Here is a 17798-nt window from a genome sequence, read left to right as displayed (position 1 = left end):
CAGAGTCACACTGCAGGGGAGCAAGAGCCCCCTGGGAGCCGTTCTCGGTGGGAAGGTGCGCCGGACATCCCCCTGGCCTGCCCCGTGTGCCCTGCACCAGTCCCACGGGAACACCATGTCTGTCTGTCTCCCTTCGCTTCCTAGGTTACCATGAAAACGGAGTGGTGAAAGCGGAGAATGGCACCTCCCCACGGACTAAGAAACTCAAGTCTCCTTGAGGCCAAAGTGCTGGAACAGGGATCCTCTCATGGGGGCCCAGCAGGGAGGTGGGGAGCCCGGCCCTCACCACTGCCTTCCCCCTCCTGCTCCTGGCGCTGCCTCTTGAGCAGCAGGAACCGGTCTTCAAACGGGGCTTTTCCTCTTTCTTATTTCTTGGCTTTCTCTTCTTACTCTTCCATAAACCCTTCTCAATAAAACCAAAACTCTTCTTCTTTCTCTCCCTCAAGCCACCTCACGTCCTCACCTCTGTGCTGTGTTGGGTTTTCTAGAACCCAGGCTCTTGTGGTTCTCTTTTGGCTTGCCTCCTCTTTCTCTTCCTTCATGGCTGCTTCCTTTGACTTTTCACCGTATTGTGCAATTTTTCTGTCTGATTTTTACAATGAGCGGGAGCTCACAGTGCAGTCCTGGCCATCCGACAGCCAGCATCAGTCCCCAGGACCTGTCAAAGTCAGAAGCCTCGAGCCTGGAGCCTCCGCCCGGGGCCGCTAGGTGGCCCCCGGGAGGCCCCGTGTTCAGGCGAGGGGAGGAGAGAGCAGCCCGCGTGGATCATCATCTCCAGGTGCTGATTAACTGAGATGTATGATTCCAGTGCCGCATGCACCACGCGGCGGCCTGGCAGCGCCACTGCTACTTGGAAATGCCAAGGCGTTTGGCTGTGGGGCACGGCCATCCGGTCCAGAAAGGTGGTGGGAACTGTGTTGGGTCCCGGGACTCAAGGCTGCTTCCCGGTGGCCGCTCCTGGATGGAGGCCACTCGGCCCTCGCTCTGCCGGGGAGGTGCTGAAGGACAAGTCTTCCCACCCTCTGGAGCAAGAGCAAAGCTACGGAGCAGCAGGCGCTTCTGGAAAGGTAATGGTGGCAGAGATGACGGAGTGGTCGCCCTAGACCTTTCTTCAGCCCCAGCCCCAGCTGCTTTTTCAGCCGTTCGCCAGCATTCAAACCCCAGTCCACCTGCAGTGACCAGAGCGGCCTGGAGGATGCTGGTCCTGAAGCCCAGACCCAGGCGGCCCAGTGAGGGGCTGGCCTCGCTGTCTCACTTAACCTCTCCTGCTGCAGAAACACCGAGCCCCACACTGGCCCCCTGGTGCCGCGGGGAGTTGCCGGGCCGCCTACCCTCTGGCTCGTCTATTGAGTGTCTTTGGGCTGGTCGTTGTCACCCCGTGATGTTTGTTGAGCGCACCTGCAACATTTTAGACTGTACGAACGCGGGACTGATCAGAGTGATGGGCCGGGCAGACGAGCAGACTCCCCTGTGCCAATGGGAGGTTCCGCCTTCCCCTCCGCTCTTCCTTCCCTCTGCTCCCCCCAGAGACAAGGCCTCCAAGTCCATATGGGGCCTGGGGAGGACTTCAGAAGGGGTCAGGCTAAGTCCTAATTAAGAACTCTCGAACTCTGCGCGGAGGTGCAGGGAGCAGGTCTGGATGGGCGTAGAAATGCATCGTTGGAGGTGCTGGCCTTCTTTCCGACCTCAGTAGAAGCCAAACCTTGGATTATTATCCTAAAAGGGGGAGATGGGCCTTTTCATCAGGGCAGCTCCCTTTCTCCATGTCACTTGCATCAGAGATAGATTTGGTTTTCCAGTGACTGAGGGATTTGTACCCGAACACCATTGCAGACCCTCCTCGCTCTGTCTAGGCTAAGTCTGTAGACATGGGCAGAGCTGCTGCTGGCCTCTGATGACCCTTAGGAAGCAGGACGGCCCTTGTGAGATCTGCATCCCTCCCGTCTTCTCTGACACTTCTCTGGGCTGCAGAGCAGAACGTTGCTGGGGGGTGGCTTGGTATCAACCCAGCAGACCTGAGCCAGGACCCCTTAGCCGTTTGGCTAAATACCCCTGCCCAGGCTGTGGTTTTGTTCATCTCCCTACCTTGCCTGGTGAGGGAAGGGCGTCCAGCCAGCAGCCTCCAGAGCTGCCCCGTGAGCCTCCCTGCCCATCCCATTTCTCCCCTGGCCGTGTCCCAGGCAGCGTTCTGTCCCCGCAAGGGGCCACTCCGTCAGGTGAGCCCCAGGTAAACGGTGGCAGGTGTGTGGCGTGCTGCAGGCCGAGAGATGGGGCGATAGCTCGAGGCCGGCCATCAGGCAGCCTCCCTTCTCGCGTTCATAGGTCTAGGGAGGTGTTGCCAGAGGCCACGTGGCTCCGTGTCCCCTAAGTGTCCTGTAAGCTGGCGCGGCGGCGTGTGATTCAGGGGTGGTGCCGCCGCCCCAGTGGCTGGGGCCACCGTGGTCCGTTTCTTAAAGCATAGGGTGTGTGCAGGGATGAGGGCTAGTGAGATTTTTTTCTGCCATGTCAACACCCCTGAGACCATGAGTAAGGCTAGTGTGTCATCGGCCAGGCCTCAGGAATGATCGGAGGGGAGGGGGGAGAAGAGTAATTGTGGGAGCTTTGTCACCCCCCTGGCATCTCGGCCATGTTTGTCTCCGAGCGGAGCCCAGGCTTTGGCCGGCTTGCTCAAAGCAGGGTGCCAGGGGCCGAATAACCCCACCTCATCCCGTGAGCTGCTTGTGCTGGCTTGTCCTGATTTGGCTGCTTTGGCTGTCGTCTTCAGTCTTAAACGTTCTGTCCCCAAAGTGCCAAGCCATGTGGGGGGCCGTGCCAGACAGCCCCAAGTTTGAGAGGCCGGCCCAGCGAGAGCAGGACGGATGCGAATCTACCTCAGCTCCGGCCGCCTCTCTCCCAACATCCCTGACTGGCACAGGCGTGGGGGAGGCCGAGCAGGCGGCAGTGGCAGGCGAGGCAGGCTGTGTGGTGGGTGTGGGGACCCGGGACGGCTGAGCTTCAGTGTTGGGAAAGCTATTTTTACCATCAGGCTCTGAGAGCTGCACTATTAATAAGTTACGTGTGTTCTTTTTGAAGGTAGGGGAAGGTTCGAGAGGAAAGGGGGAACAGGCAGAGCCCGAGGGGAGCTGCTGCTCCCCCATTCTAGTCCATTCTGTGTGTGTGTGTGTGTGTGTGTGTGTGTGTGTGTGTGTGTGTGTGTCTGGGCCACCAGACCTAAACTGTTGCTGAGAACCTTTTGTGTTTGTCCCAAGGCAGCGCTTACTAACGTTTCAGAAACCAGACTAGACCTTGTGCTCTGGCCACCTTTGCAGATGGCGGCTCTTGACGGGAATCCCTCGGCCCCTAGAAACCCTGGAAGCCTGGCTTGGGTGTTCTGTGCGTCTGGGTTTTTCTTTAGGGAACTTCTCCCTTGGTACCCTTTGACTTTTTTTCTAAGTGGTGAAGGAGAGGTAGGGGCAGAGAGTACACCCCCTCCCAAGATTCCACAAGAGAAAATTCTATTCCCTGGATGCTTTTTTAAATTTGCAGTGGCTTGCCAGGCCCCATGCGGCTCGGGAAGGCTTGGTTTGGATTTCCGCCTTCCCAGTCAGTGTTTCTCCCCCTCCTGAGGGCCTCGGAGACCCAAGTGAACAGACTTCCTTCGCAAATGTCATATGTCGCCCTCTGTTCTTCCCTGATGGAGGCAGGACAACAGAGTGGTCTTTCTTCCCCCCCACTGCCTCCCCTGCCCACGGGCCTGGTCCTCAGAAGGAACTCTGGGCACGACCAGGGAACAGGGGCATTGTCAGATCATGTGAAACTTCAGTAGAATCCCCCTCTGACCCCAGGTGGCTCAGGAGGCAGCCTTCACCCTCTCGCTTTACTCTGGTTCCCACAGGGATCGTTTAACCGCTGCTCCTCGTCTGCTGCCTCCCCTCTGGCCCGCTCCCTCTTGTTCTAGAGGTCTCAGAAAAGCACTGGGACTTGTGTGTCCTGTGCTGACCTTGTGCTCCGCAACCCCTGAGAGTTCTTGTCCCAAGCAGCCCCTCCTCCTCTGTGTACGAAGTGCCTTACTTGCCGTGCGGCCTTCTGGCCTCCACGCATGCTGTGTGGCCAGCCCCCTGTGGCGGGTTGTCATGTGCAGCTGAGGACACTGGACCCCGGTATAGTCCATGTAAAAGGGACATGGATTATGACAGTTTGGCCTCATTTGTCTCCATCCCTTCCCCCCATGCTCTTGGGGTCCATGGTACGTTCTAGGTTTTGTTTCTGGTTTTTCCCTTGTGTTGGCTTTCTGGCCCGCATGGGTGGCTGCAGAAGCCTAGAAGCCCAGGGGCCTCCAGGGGCATGAGGCCTCCTGCAGTGAGCCCTTCTCTGCCAGGTCCCCCTCCCCTAGCCCCCTGATTAAAAAGAAAAGTAGCCTGGCTCTAACCTCTTCCAATCTGTTTTGCCTCCCATTCAACCCACAGTTGATATGATCAAGGTGTTTACTTTGACTTCCCAGTCACAAGTGTTTGCTCACAGACCCCGGGCTGACAGTGGGTCTAGTTTGGCTGTTGCAGAATTTCTTCGCGCTCCTCAGTGTTACCTGTGTTCGCAGCCGCAGCTGCCTGCCGTCTCCTTGCTCCTCCGGGTTGTGCAATAACTCTCCCCGCCCGTGGTCTTCCCACAGGCCCTGCTGTCCCTAAGCACCCTGCAACTGGGAAGGGAAGGGGCCCGCGGGAGGGTGGTCGTCCTCCCCACAGAAGAAACGTGCGCCACTTCCCCTTTGTCGCTGTCATTCTCTTCATCTGGGTGGGTTTCTGTGCCCTCTCCTAGAACAGTGTAGCATCGCCTCAAAGTCCGTAGATTTTTTAAAAAATCTGTTGAAAAGGAAAAAAAAACCATCCTCATGATGGGGCATTAAATAAGTCGGTGCCTGGGAATAAGATCTCTTGGACCCCGGAGAGGTCACCGTCACTCTGTCTAAAAGCGTTCTAGAGTTTCTTGTTCGTGTGGAGAGGAAGGAGGTGGTTCCGAGGCACAGCCACGCGTGGACCGTTCACGGACAGGAGCTGGCTGGGACTGAGCTCCCCCGTGTCCCTGGTACAGATTCGAGTGTTCATGGGATGAGAACCCACACCTCATTTTTCAGTTCTCTTGTTCAATTAACACCTGAAGGAGGAGCTGCTGCTGGTGCGTGAGCAACTCATAATGCAAATGTGGGCAAGTGGTCTTTCGTTTTTCTACTTTAGCCTGTTCATGTTATGGACCAAATTTCAACAAGGAACTCAAGGAGAATTTGTACCTGCCGTATTTATGCTTTCATGTAAAAGGTTTTTTGTTTTTTTGGGAGGGAGGAGTGGGTCTTTTTACTTTCAGTGAACTTTTTTCAAAAGCCTTTTTCACTGTTTCTGTCTGGTTTTAAAACAAATTACAGTTTTGTATGGATTTTTTTTAATGTACATTTTGAAACAAATCAAATATTTTTGAAATAACTGAATAAAAGGCATAGAATTATCAGTAATTGTGTCTGGTTCCATTATGTTTTTAATCTGGATGCTTACATTTGTTTTCACTTGAAAAATAATTTTGTATCCATTTTAGTCCCATTTATACTATTTTTCAGTCTACTAGTCCTTTCTTGTATATCTTTTTTGAGCTGCATGTGTTCTTTTGGTCCCGGGAAGGAGGGAATCGGAATGAAGGACGAAGAATGTTCCCGTGAGTGCTGGGTCATTGTAGGTGTTTTTGAGTCTGTAACCGTACAGTAGAAAAGTGGAAAGGCGTTTTCTGATGCGGGTTCTGCCGACCAGCTCGACGAGGAAGCGCCGCGGGCTGCCGCCTGCCGCGTGGTGAGGTCACGGCTGCGAGGTGGAAGCAGGTGTGCGTGTGAAATACTGGTGTTGGTGCTGAGGAGTATTCATCAGGATGGTGGGCCGTGGGGATTGCTGGGGTCTGTTCTAGGGCCTGCTCTTGCCTGCGGCATTCTGTGTTTTCCAGAACCATCTTCGCAGCGTGCAGGAGAGGAGGGCGGTGGCAGGTGGCAGTTAGCTTACACGGGACGCGCTCACCGGAGGTGAAGGTGAGGGATGCGCGTGGAGGGCAAGCTTGCTGCAAACTTGGATTTCGGTCCAGCTCTGCCGCAAGCAGCGAGGTGACCTTGGGCAGTTAACCTTTCTGAGCCTGTTTGCTCATCAGTGTTCTGCAGTTTGGGGGTTGTGTGCTTGCTGCTTGTTTTTGCAGGGCGTGGTGGTGGTGAGATTCAGGGATAGTGAATGCTGACTTCATGGTACAAATCACTCTTTTTTTAATGAACACGTGTACTCAGGCTAGTCAGTGCCCGCAGGATATTAAAAAGTCACTCACCCAAGTGATTGATGCTCTGGAAACGTTTAGCGAGGTCTTCCCCACCTGTTGGTCCCAAGTGCCCTCGAAGCCCGGAGAGGCGGGTTTGAGGTCCCCGGGTGGTGCAGACAGTACAGGCCCACGGCCTGAGCAGCAGCTAACCCGGAGTCCGGCTTCACCCACAGGGCAGCGTTTGCTAGCCCCGAATCCATAAGCTGTCCTAAGCCATCCTGTCCACATTGTTCAGCTAGAGTGGCCAGCACGGCTCTCAGTGGCCCCTGTAGCGGACTCGAGGAGGGCCTTGTCTCCCCTCCTTGGTGGCCCCTCAGAGGTGGTCCTTTCCCCTCCTCTACTGCTGCTTGCTGCAGGCTGACGCTCCACTCTTCTGTCACCTCAGCCAGGACCCCACGGCATGCCAGGGGTGACTGTAGCCTAAGCGACATCGGGTGGCTGTGGCGCCCTTCAGAATTCAGGAGGAGGACAATTTGTGGGTCGGCTCGTCTCGTATAAACGAGCGGGGCTGAGCAGGGAGCGTGGGGACCACAGAAGTGGCCTCCTGGCTCTGGTCTGCTGGAGCTGGCGATGGAGCTGGCAGCTCCCCACCTTCCTGTCTGGGGTGAGCTTGGGAAGTGGGGCAGCGACAGGGCGCTGAAGTCCTGTGCTGCCAGCCGTACTCGGCACAGCTCCGCGAGGCGCTTCCCCCATTCACGGCGGGGCTGCCCTTTCATCCTGCTGCCCGCTGCCATGCGGCAGGTGCAGGGAACCAAAGGAGAACGGTCAGAATGAGGGTAGAAGGGTGACGAGCACGTGGACCTCAAAAGGTGGGTAAGAGGACATTTTCCAAATGTCTCCCTTTCGGCTAAGGCCCAAAGTCGGCAGGTACCTTGACTGGTGCAGTTGGTGCAGATCCGTGACAGACTGGAGGATCCAGAGTTTGGGAACGTCCCTCTTGCTGGGGTTGTGGAGAAGTTACTGGAGTGTGGATTTCTTGCAAGGGGCTGTCGGAGTACGGTAGGTGCACAGCCTGAGTGAGGGAGGTGCTTCAGCGGACTCAGTTTGACCTGAGTCCTGGCTCGGAGAGCGGGAGATTCAGCACCCGACTCTCCCCTACAGTGAGTCTCCAGGAAGGGACCGCCTCAGCCCAGACAGCGATCTAGCTGGACACCCTGGGCAAGAGGGAAGGCCCTGGAAGGGGAAGCCCGAGGGGACCCCCACACATAGGGCCTCCAGAGCAGAGGAGGGGGAGCGTGGAGGGAGAGTACCGTTAGAACCGGGCACGCTGGAGACCGAGCCCGCTGAGGAGGGTGTGCTGGGAGGCTTCCTGGGGGGGGTGTCCTCAGAACGCCCAGACCTGCCCTGGGAGAGAGGGCGAGAGCGCCAGCCTTTCGGCACATGACGTGCAGAAGGCCTTGACCCAGATGAGGACTTCGCTGGCCACAGAAATAAGACTTTGCCCTTTTCTTCCGGCCTCTACTCACTACCCTTCCTGGACACTACCTAGGCCAGAAACAGCAGTGTGGCTGAATGGGGCAAAGGGAGCAGAAGCCCGAAGCAAAAAGAAACCCGCTCTACCTAGCCTAAGCGTGCTCGCTCTCACACACACCAAGGCTTCTAAGCTTGGGCAGGCAGAACAGAGCTTAGTATCTTTACTTTAGATTGAAATGGGCTTCTGAATACTCGGAAATTAGGCTTTCACTAATTGACTAGGGGCTTTCACTAGTTCTTGAGATACTGACCTGGAGCAGGAAAGGAGGAGGCAATATATGTGGTCTCATAGCCCTTTTAATCAGCTAGTTGGAGGTGGCCTGGCTCAGCCGTGGAGGAAGAACCGTGGGGAAGGTCCCTAGCGGCTCTGAGAGGGCAGGGGTCCTGGATCCTGTAGGGACTGCTCCCCACCCCTTTACACCACCGCCCGGGGAAGCAGGGAGGAATCTGGGCTGGCCGTGATGAAGACGGAGGAGGGGCCTGGCTTCAACTCAGGAGCAGCCCTGGTTGGTTCTAAAAGCTAAGGCAGAGCTCATTAGATAACCAGTACCTACTTGGCGCTCGAAAAGCAGCGTTTTTCTCTCCCTCTATATTTTTAACCATAATTCACATCAAGGACTACATCTTCCCTTATGGCCCAGTAAATATGCACTCAGTTGAAACAAAAGTTTCATGAAATATATAACCTATTTGTACCACACTCATTTTCTATTTTTTAAAAATGCAGGTCTACTAATAGGCCTAGAGCTGCAGTTTGAAAAACGTGGATTTCCCTATGATCCTGGGGTGAGCAGGCACGTGGTAGGCGGTCGGCTTGCAGCAACAGCAGACCGTGTGCGTATTTCCAGCACCCCAAGTGCCGCTTCTCCCAGCAAAGTCGAGCTTTCCTTCTGCTCGTAATCATTCCATACCTGTAGTAGTCAGGGTTCTCCAGAGAAACAGAACCAATGGACTACATATGTAGAGAAAGAAGTTTATAATAACGGACTCACGTGATTACGGAGGCTGACAAATCCCAAGATTTTGCTCCCATGAGAGCGGATGGTGTAGTTCTAGTCTGAAGGCCTGGTCAGCAGGCACAAGACCCAGGAAGAGCCAGTGTTTAGTTTGAGTCTGAAGGCAGGAACAAGTTGATGGCCCAGTTCAAAGGCAGGCAGGAAGAATGCGGTCTTACTTGGGAAATGTTTAGCCTTTTCTGTTCAGGCCTTCAAGGGATTGGATGGGGCCCATCCACCCCCGGGGCAATCTGCTTTACTCAGTCCACCGATTCAGATGTTAATCTCCCCCAGAAACAGGCACAACCAGTAAAATGTCTCACCAAACATCTGGGCACCCATGGCCCCAGACAAATTGATACAGAAAGTTAACCATCACAGTACCCTACCCCTACCTCCTTAAATAAAGCACCAATCTTAGCTCTTGAAAGATCCAATTTAATTTAGACTTAATATTGAAATCTAAGAACCAAAAAATATAATTTTAAGAGCCCTGTGAATGCCTCTGTGAAAAGTACAAGGTGTTTCAAAATGTAGGTCCAACCTCAAAACGTACTGCATTCTCTCATCGGCCAGGTCAGCTGGAGAAAGCACGGACGAGGTGATGGTAATTGATCTTGTCTTCTCTGTGAGGGCACAGCCTGATCAACTGCAGGAGAGAGCGGAGAGCAGGTGAGACAGAGCTGCACCCCGGCCTTCGTAAACCAGGTCAGAGTTTCTGTCAGCGGATTCTAGAACACGCCTGTGAACCTGGCAAGTAGGTCAGACGTAATCCCCATCTTCAGCGTAATGAAACAAGCTCAGAGGGAGTCAATGGCCTGCCAGAGATTTCAGGACTCACATGTATAAGAACATTGTCATTTCCAGAGCACTTTTAATAATTTTTATATTCAAATACGAGCTCTGTCCACCCAATCTGCACAGAGTATAACTCTTAAAATAGCAAGCTGCTGTTATCACAGGCTAATAGAAGAATCTAGTTCCGTCATTGCTCACTTGATCTTAGCCCAAAGGCCAAGAAGCCTTACGTCCGTGCACAAACCACGTCCCCCGAAGCTCCACTGTGCAGGGAGTAGCCTGAGCTGCTGTGGTTACCTTTATATGTGCAAATCCTTGTCACCCACTTTCCCCGCCCCACTGCTCACTGACGGCAACTCCTCTCTCCTCTGTCAAGGTCACGGATAGCACAAATGACTTACAAATGAAAAGCTGGGCATGCTGTCAGTCTGAGGTTTGGGAAGCTAAATGGGCATTTGCCCAAGTGAACACATTCTCTTCTATCTGCCCTCTACTCCTCCCTGCTGATGTTCCAATATCTGAAAAATCCTGCTCTCCAGCCTAGCCCCTCCAGTGCCACATGACATCCTCCCTCCCCTAAATGAGTCTTCACTTCTGAACATCCCTTTTTGCTAAAAGATCTTTAAGAAGGTCTACAGAAGGGTTTTTATCAGGGAGAAGTCCCAATGATAAGTCACAGGCATTGGCAATTGTGGGAGAAATTTTGTTCTGAGTTCCGGGGAAGCCCTGGCTAAGGGGATTTCTAATGAAACAAAGGCACCAAACCCCCTCTTCAATTCACTCATGAAAATTCTAGGAGGAGAATGTCCATGTCCTTCCTCCATGTGCAGCTGGCCCTGGGCTGTGGTCACGCCCTCTCCATGCTGGCTGTACTGAGCTAACGTAAGCTCTGGCTGGGAGGGGGGGTCACAGGCTGCCCCCTACCTTTGAGTCTCCCCTCAGGGCTTCCTTCTGGGACCACTTCTGCAGCCCTCCTTCAGCCAGAGGTGCTTATCAGCCACGCCGTGCCCTCTAGCCCATACCCACTTACAGAGAGGCCCTACAGCAGCCCTAAGAACCCCAAAGTAAGAATCAAGGGGAAACACCATAATCAGGGCCGATTAGGAGATCGGATTTGAACGTCTTAAATGTTCCTGTTAAAACAAAATACACACGCAGTGGCCTCTGGGAGAGAATGGGTATTCACGGCCTCTGCAATCAACCCAGAAGAGCAACTCCTACTGACCTCCTTAATCAAGGAATCATCAATTGGGAGGTTGAGAGAGTCACAGACTTTAAAGAACATCTCTTTGTCGACATATCCTGAAGCTTCCTTGTCATAAGTCTGAAATGCTTCACGAATGTTGTCTTTGCAAGGATGATCTTTCAGTTGCTTCTGGATTGTGTCTATTAATGCCTCCAGTTCTTGCATACCTGGATCCTCTTTAGTTTGCTTGCTGCAGAGAAAGGAAGGAAACGCCTGGGCATCTTAGATATTCTTGACCAGTCTTAGCTCAGTGACCAAAGTTCTCCTTTGGAGAAGCTGAGGAAGCTTCTGATGACAAACGACTTTGACGCCAAGCTGACCGATAACTGAACACCTGCCTGCAGGGGCTGGCTAATGACTGGGGAGCCTGATCAAGGGGTTTTTGAGCTGAAGCTCAGCCTCCCTGGCTGCCATCTGTTAAATCTCTGCCCCACAAAGAGCCAGGTCTCCCGCCATCACCTCCCCAGGTTTGGTGTCTGTGCGAGTCACTGGCTGCCGCCGAGTGCTGTTGCACACCTGCACCGTCTGGGTCACGTCATCCAAACGCAAAGGAATGTTCTAAAAAACTACATTCACACAGAGTCCGGAATCTCATACTGTTAACATGCTGTCTCCAGTTCACTCTGAATTTTACGAAAGATGGTGGATTGAGGAGGTTAGGCTTAGCATGTACTGAAACAGAGATGAGTAACCCACAGCGTCAGAAAGGGGGGTCTAGCCCTTCAAAACAACCAGGATAAGCAGAAGCCCAATATTTATTTTCTCTGAACATGAAGGTACTGTTATAAAAAAAGAATTTTAGAGCTAGAAAAGACGTTTCATCTTTATAAATCTGTTTTGGGATAAAATGAGGCCCAAATAAACTCAGAAAGCACCCCTCCCTTCGTCAATGATGAAAACACTCGAAGACCTTAGAGACTTATCCCAGATGTCCTGGTAGAGGCAAGACCAGAATGGACATCTCACTTAGGTTCTGACGTGTTCTTTCACCCAGCCACCTCTCACTGAACCCTCTCTCCCTACACCATCACAATACCGGTCCCCCATATCTTTCCTGTTCCTATTTCCTCCTGCATATATTTGAAAGGGTCACTCTTCCAAACGGCCTCTTTTAACTTCGTTCCCTTTTGACCCGCTGGCAACCCATGCTGGGGGAAGGTACAAAGTGCTAGAACATTTCAGGAACAATCTGGAAAACATGAAGCAAAAGCCCAGCAAAGAATTTCAAGTAATTTATCCTAAGGAAATAATCATGAGTTGTATACAAAGATAGAATCTAATAAAGCTGTTTTGAGACTGCTAAAGGTCTAAAAACCTCATCCCCAAATCAGGAATTGTTTAAGCAATGTCAAAAACAATCAGGCAATATAATAATAACGCAGCATGGACAGTGTTGCAGGAAGAGTAGATCTGTTAGTGAGAAAATCAAAGTGTAGAAGTGGGTACAGAAGGCTGCATTTTGCATAAAAGTTGTGAGGGGAATAAAAACATTTAAATCTGCTTATATTGTACAAAAAACTCCGGTGATGGGTACTAAGGAGGGCACGTATTGCGTGGAGCGCTGGGTGTTATACGCAAACAGTGAATCATGGAACACTACATCAAAGACTAAGGATGTACTGTATGGTGACTAACAATATTTAAAAAAAAAAAAACCTCTAGGAAGATATTTTAAAACCAACAAAACAGGTAGTTACCTATGGGGAATGTAGGGTAACAAGCAGGTAGATGGAAGATAGGGCAGGAGTAAAACTTTTTATTTGCCCTTCAAAGATATATGTATATATAAAAAATGTACATATATATGTGTATATGTATATATTATATATGTATGTATATGTATATATTTATGTATATATTTTATATATATTAAAAAAACTCATGTGAATAATACCTACTCAAAAAATTATCAATGTTCCATAAAATATTTCATATCAGAAATATTCATGATATACTATCAAGTGCAAAAAGCTAAATATTACAGGATTATTCTATTTTATATGCATATTAAAGCAGTATTGGAGGTAATCATCTCTAGGTTATGGGATTTTAAGAAATATTTTTTTTACTATTTTCTAAATTTTTACTCCCTGAATGTTATTTATTCTGGGCATGTGTTACCTTTATAAAGTAAGACAAAAGCAATATAAATTCTAATAAAAATCTCTAGTATCTAAATGCTGTCCGGCATTATTATTGGAGCAGAATATGTATATCTGATGGATATACCTCCAGTCATATGTACTAAGTCATGCATGACTGCCAGGGAGCTATTTCGGTGGCAGAAAGCAGTCAAACCTCAATCTTCCATATCTTCCCAGGAGTTAGAGCCGTGGAGCATATATATTTAAAATGTGATCATCCAATCATTTTGGGAAAGAGCAGATAACTCTCCCTTCCCTAAAGGGACCAGTTGTTCAAACTGCTTCATACAATAGGGAAAATGCCCATGGCATCTGCTGCCTTTGAGTACTTTGCAGTAAATTCAAGCAGCTTGCAACAGGTGGTACTGTTTAAGACAGAGCTGGGGAAAGTTATAGCCCCAACTTTATTGAGGGGTGCAACCCAGGACCCATTCTCTAGGAAAGCTGCAAGACCCACATGTTAACAAAGGAACACAGGGGCCCAATGATAATCCTTAGCAGGGACTGCCAACTGAGAGAGGTGGCTGGGTTCCCAACACTCTAGGTGCAGACTCTGTGCCAACCCCTCCAATGTCCTTCTTTTACTTTCCATAAAAGCAAACATGAGTTTTATGGGGTGATTGATCTCCCGTAGGTAAGAAGACAGTATGGTTTTCATCCCACTCTTAGACTATTTTCCTAGGAGCAACCTGGCAAACCCCTCTACTTAGCAAGAACTAAATGGAATTCACATATTTTCTTCAACAGCAAAAAGACTTCGATCTTGTCCTTTCTTTTATATATATGTGTGTGTGTGTGTGTGTGTGTGTGTGTGTGTGTGTGTGGCGGGGAGGTTCGTGGGCAACTCTTTGATGTGTTAGAACTTTAAAGTGTGGCCATTTCAATTGCAGAGGCTCAGCGTCAACGCCTTGGCCTAACCTTAGCTCTTGATCCATGATCCAAGGTCTCCCCTTGGTCCCAGTAAAGGGAGACCCACTCCCAGCACAGGCAGTTCCTTGCTCAGAAAGCTTCGGGTAGTCAGGAAGCTGAATAACAACATTCTCGATTTCTTGCTGCTTTTCTCTGGTGAAAAAGAAGAAATTGTAGTAAAGAGTATGAGCTCTGGAATCTGGTTCAAAAGCTGTTTACCACTTAAAGGCTACATGATCTTGAGGAGATTACGTAACTGCTCTGTGCCTCAGTTTCACTATCTGTCACGTGGGAGCTTTAACAGGAAGCCACCTGGAAGACTGTTGTGAGAATGAAATGGGCTGTTACATATAAAGCAACGTAGTACCTAATACGCACACGCGAACGTCCGCTTTGAACAAAGTTCTCCTGACGGTCCCAGTAGAACTATTCCGCCATCGAACAACTGTTCATTGAACATGCATGGCTCAATGCTAGAAGGAACCTGTCTCTAGTAAGGATCCCTGCTCTCCAGGAGGAAATTAAGACGTGGACTTTAAAATTACAGAAGGGAGAAAAGGACCATTACCATGGAGAGGAGATGCAAAGCCTGAGAGAATCAGGAAGGGCTGAACTAGGAGGTGGCATTTGACCTAGGCCTTGAAGGATGTGAGGACTTGGACCTGCAGAACAAAATAAAGGAACTGCAGACAATGGGAACAGCCTGAGACAAGAAGAAAGGAGTGCTGGAGCTTAGTATCATAAACCTGTTTGGGGTGCAGTGTGTGTGGAAAGGTAAGCTGGAACTCTAAGTTAGATGGTCATTTGGAGACACACTGTAGAGGTTCTTAAATACCGGACTAAGAACTTGAGAGTTTTGTTTTTAAGTGATGGAAATCTCTTAGTAGTAGTATGATGAAGAAAGCAAAAAAGGTCAAAAGAGAAAAATCAAAAAAATACCTTGAAACAAATGAAAATGTAAATATGACATACTAAAATATGGAACGCAGCAAAAGCAGTTCTAAGAGGGAAGTTTATCACAATAAACGTCTACATTAAGCACACAAGATTTGGGGGTGCCTGGGTGGCTCAGTCAGTTAAGAGTCCACCTCTTGATTTCCGCTCAGGGGTGTGAGATCGAGCCCTGCACTGGGCTCTGCGCTGGGTGTGACTCGTGCTTAAGATTCTCTTTTTCCCTCGTCCTCTTCTCTCCGCCTCCTGCTCATGTGCAGTAAATAAATAAATGAATAAAAATATAAAAAATCAAATAAACACCCCAACTTTATACCTCAAGGAACTAGAAAAAAAAATACTAAGCACAAGGTTAGCAGAAGGAAGGAAATGATAGAAAAGATCCATGAAACTAAGAGTTGGTTTTGTGAAAAGATTAACAAAACTGACAAACTTTTAGCTACACTGAGAAAAGATAAAAAGACAAAAATCAAAAATGAAAGGAGATTGTATTTCTATGATAATAATTGTACTAAGAATCATAAGAGATCCTTACGAACAATTATACATCAACCAATTGGATTACCTGAAATAAATTAATGAATTCCTAGGAACAAAACCTGCTAAGGCTGAATCATTGAGCTAGAAAATCTGAGCAGACCAATAACAAGTAAGGAGGTTGAACTGGTAATAAAAAAATCCCCCAACGAAGAAAAGTCCAGGACCAGATAAGCTTCACGGATGAATGCTACCTAGCATTTAAAGAAAAACTTATACTAATCCTTCTCAAACTCTTCCCCAAAAACAGAAGAGAAAGGAACACTCCCAAACTCATGAGGCCAGGTTTATCCCAATACCGAAGCCAGACAAGGACACTACAAGAAAATTATACACCAATGTTTTTCATGAACATAGATGAAAAAAATCTTCAACGAAACATTAGCAAACCGAATTCAACAGCACATTAAAAGGATCATATGCCGTGATCCAATGGTATTTATCCTTTGGATGAAATGATGGTCCAACATACACAAAAATCTGCGTGATACACCACATTACAGGATGAAGGATAAAAATCATATGATCATCTCAATAAAGAAAAAGCATTAGACAAAATCCAACATTCTTTCATGATAAAAGCGCTCAACAAATTAGGTGTAGAAGAAATGCATCTTAACATTATAAAGGCCACGTATGACAAGCCCACAGCTAACAGCATACCCGGTAGTGAATAAGCCAAGGATGCCCACTCTTGCCTCTTGTATTCAACACAGACCTAGCCAGAGCAATTAGGCAAGATAAAGAAACAAAAAGCTTGGGGCACCTGGGTGGCACAGCGGTTAAGCGTCTGCCTTCGGCTCAGGGCGTGATCCCGGCGTTCTGGGATCGAGCCCCGCGTCGGGCTCCTCCGCTAGGAGCCTGCTTCTTCCTCTCCCACTCCCCCTGCTTGTGTTCCCTCTCTCGCTGTCTGTCTCTATCTCTGTCGAATAAATAAAATCTTAAAAAAAAAAAAAAGAAACAAAAGGCATCCAAATAAAAAAGGAAGAAGTAAAACCGTCTCTGTTCACAGAACATGTTGTACAGCACATGTACTATGTACAGAAAACCTTAACACCACCAAAAATATGTTAGAACTAATCAACAAATTCAGTTAAGTCGCAGGATACAAAAATCAACGTACAAAAGTCAGTTGTGTTTCTATACATTAACAATGAACTATCTAAAAGAAAAAAGAAAAAATTCCACTGATGATAACATCGAAAACAATAAAATACTTGGGAATAAATGTAAGGACATGAAGGACATGTACACTGAAAACTATAAGACGGTGAAAGGAATTAAAGAAGGCACAAACAGATGGAAAGACAGTTTATGTTCCTGGATCGGAAGTATAATTGTTTAAATGTCCATACAATCCAAAGCGATCTACAAATTCAACACAATCCTTATCAAAATTCCAACGGCATGTTTCACAGAAATAGAAAAGAAAATCCTAAAATCCACCTGGAACCACAAAGACTGCAAATAGCCAGAGCAATCTTGAGAAAGAACAGAGCTGGAGGCGTCACACTTCCTGATTTCAACCTATCGTTACAAAGCTGCAGTAATCAAAACTACATGGTACTGGCGTAAAAAGAGACACATAGCCAAAGGAACAAAATAGAACCCAGAAATAAGTTTATACATATATGGCCAACTGTCTTTGACCAGGGTGCCAAGAATGCACAATGGGGAAAGGACAGTCTCTTCAATAAATGGTGATGGGGAAACGGGGTAACCACGCAAAAGAATGAAACTGGATCCCTATTTTATAGAACTCACAAAAATTAACTCGAAATGATTGAAGACTTAAACATAAGACCTTGGACCATAGAACTCCTAGAAGTAAACAAAGGAAAAAAGCTCCTTGACATTAGTCTTGGCAAGGATTTTTTGGACACTAAAAAACACAGTTAACAAAATCAAAACAAACAAGTGGAACTACATCAAACCAAAAAAAGCTGCTGCACTGCAAAAGAAATAATCAACAAAATGAAGAGGAGTTTCCTATGAAATAGGAGAAGATATTTACAAACGGTCGTAGTCCATTCGGGCTGCTGTAACGAAATAGCAGAGACTAGGTAGCTTATAAACGAATTTATTTCTCATAGTTATGGAGGCTAACAGTCCACGACTGGGGCACCACAGATTCTATGTGGTGGTTGGTGAAGGCTCTTTTTGGTTCATAGCCAGTATCTTCTCACTGTGTCCTTATATGGTAGAAGGGGGCTAGCAAGTTCTCTGGGGCTTTTTTAATAAAAGCACTAACTCCATTCCTAGGGTTCTCATGACCTCACCACCTTCCAAAGGCCTTCCCTCTTAATACCATCGCATGGCCTCTTAATATGGATCAGGATATCAACATATAAATTCCGAGGGGACACCAACATTCAGACTATAGCACAAACCATGTGTCTGAGAAAGGGTTAATACTTAAAATATATAAGG

The 17798-nt window shown here is 48.7% G+C and overlaps 2 protein-coding genes across 4 annotated transcripts in view; one reads left to right on the top strand and one right to left on the bottom strand.

The window, feature by feature from the left end:
- Positions 1-5478, top strand: part of TRAM2 (translocation associated membrane protein 2) — an 81750-nt gene extending 76272 nt beyond the window's left edge. For both annotated transcript variants that reach the window (XM_026507253.4, XM_026507251.4), the window contains exon 11: positions 145-5478. In XM_026507253.4, the coding sequence (XP_026363038.2) occupies positions 145-168 (24 nt within the window). In that variant the 3' untranslated portion in view covers positions 169-5478. The remainder of the gene's footprint in view (positions 1-144) is intronic.
- Positions 5479-9200: 3722 nt separating this feature from the next.
- The window catches only part of EFHC1 (EF-hand domain containing 1), a 63245-nt gene continuing 54647 nt past the window's right edge, over positions 9201-17798 (bottom strand). For both annotated transcript variants that reach the window (XM_026507247.4, XM_026507249.4), the window contains 3 exons: positions 13890-14033; positions 10807-11017; positions 9201-9432 (listed from right to left, as the gene is read on the bottom strand). In XM_026507247.4, the coding sequence (XP_026363032.1) occupies positions 9361-9432; positions 10807-11017; positions 13890-14033 (427 nt within the window). In that variant the 3' untranslated portion in view covers positions 9201-9360. The remainder of the gene's footprint in view (positions 9433-10806; positions 11018-13889; positions 14034-17798) is intronic.

The sequence above is a fragment of the Ursus arctos genome, unplaced genomic scaffold (genome assembly GCF_023065955.2).
Source record: "Ursus arctos isolate Adak ecotype North America unplaced genomic scaffold, UrsArc2.0 scaffold_29, whole genome shotgun sequence".
In the NCBI taxonomy this organism is placed as follows: domain Eukaryota; kingdom Metazoa; phylum Chordata; class Mammalia; order Carnivora; family Ursidae; genus Ursus; species Ursus arctos.
This window is presented reverse-complemented; position numbering and strand designations above follow the sequence as displayed.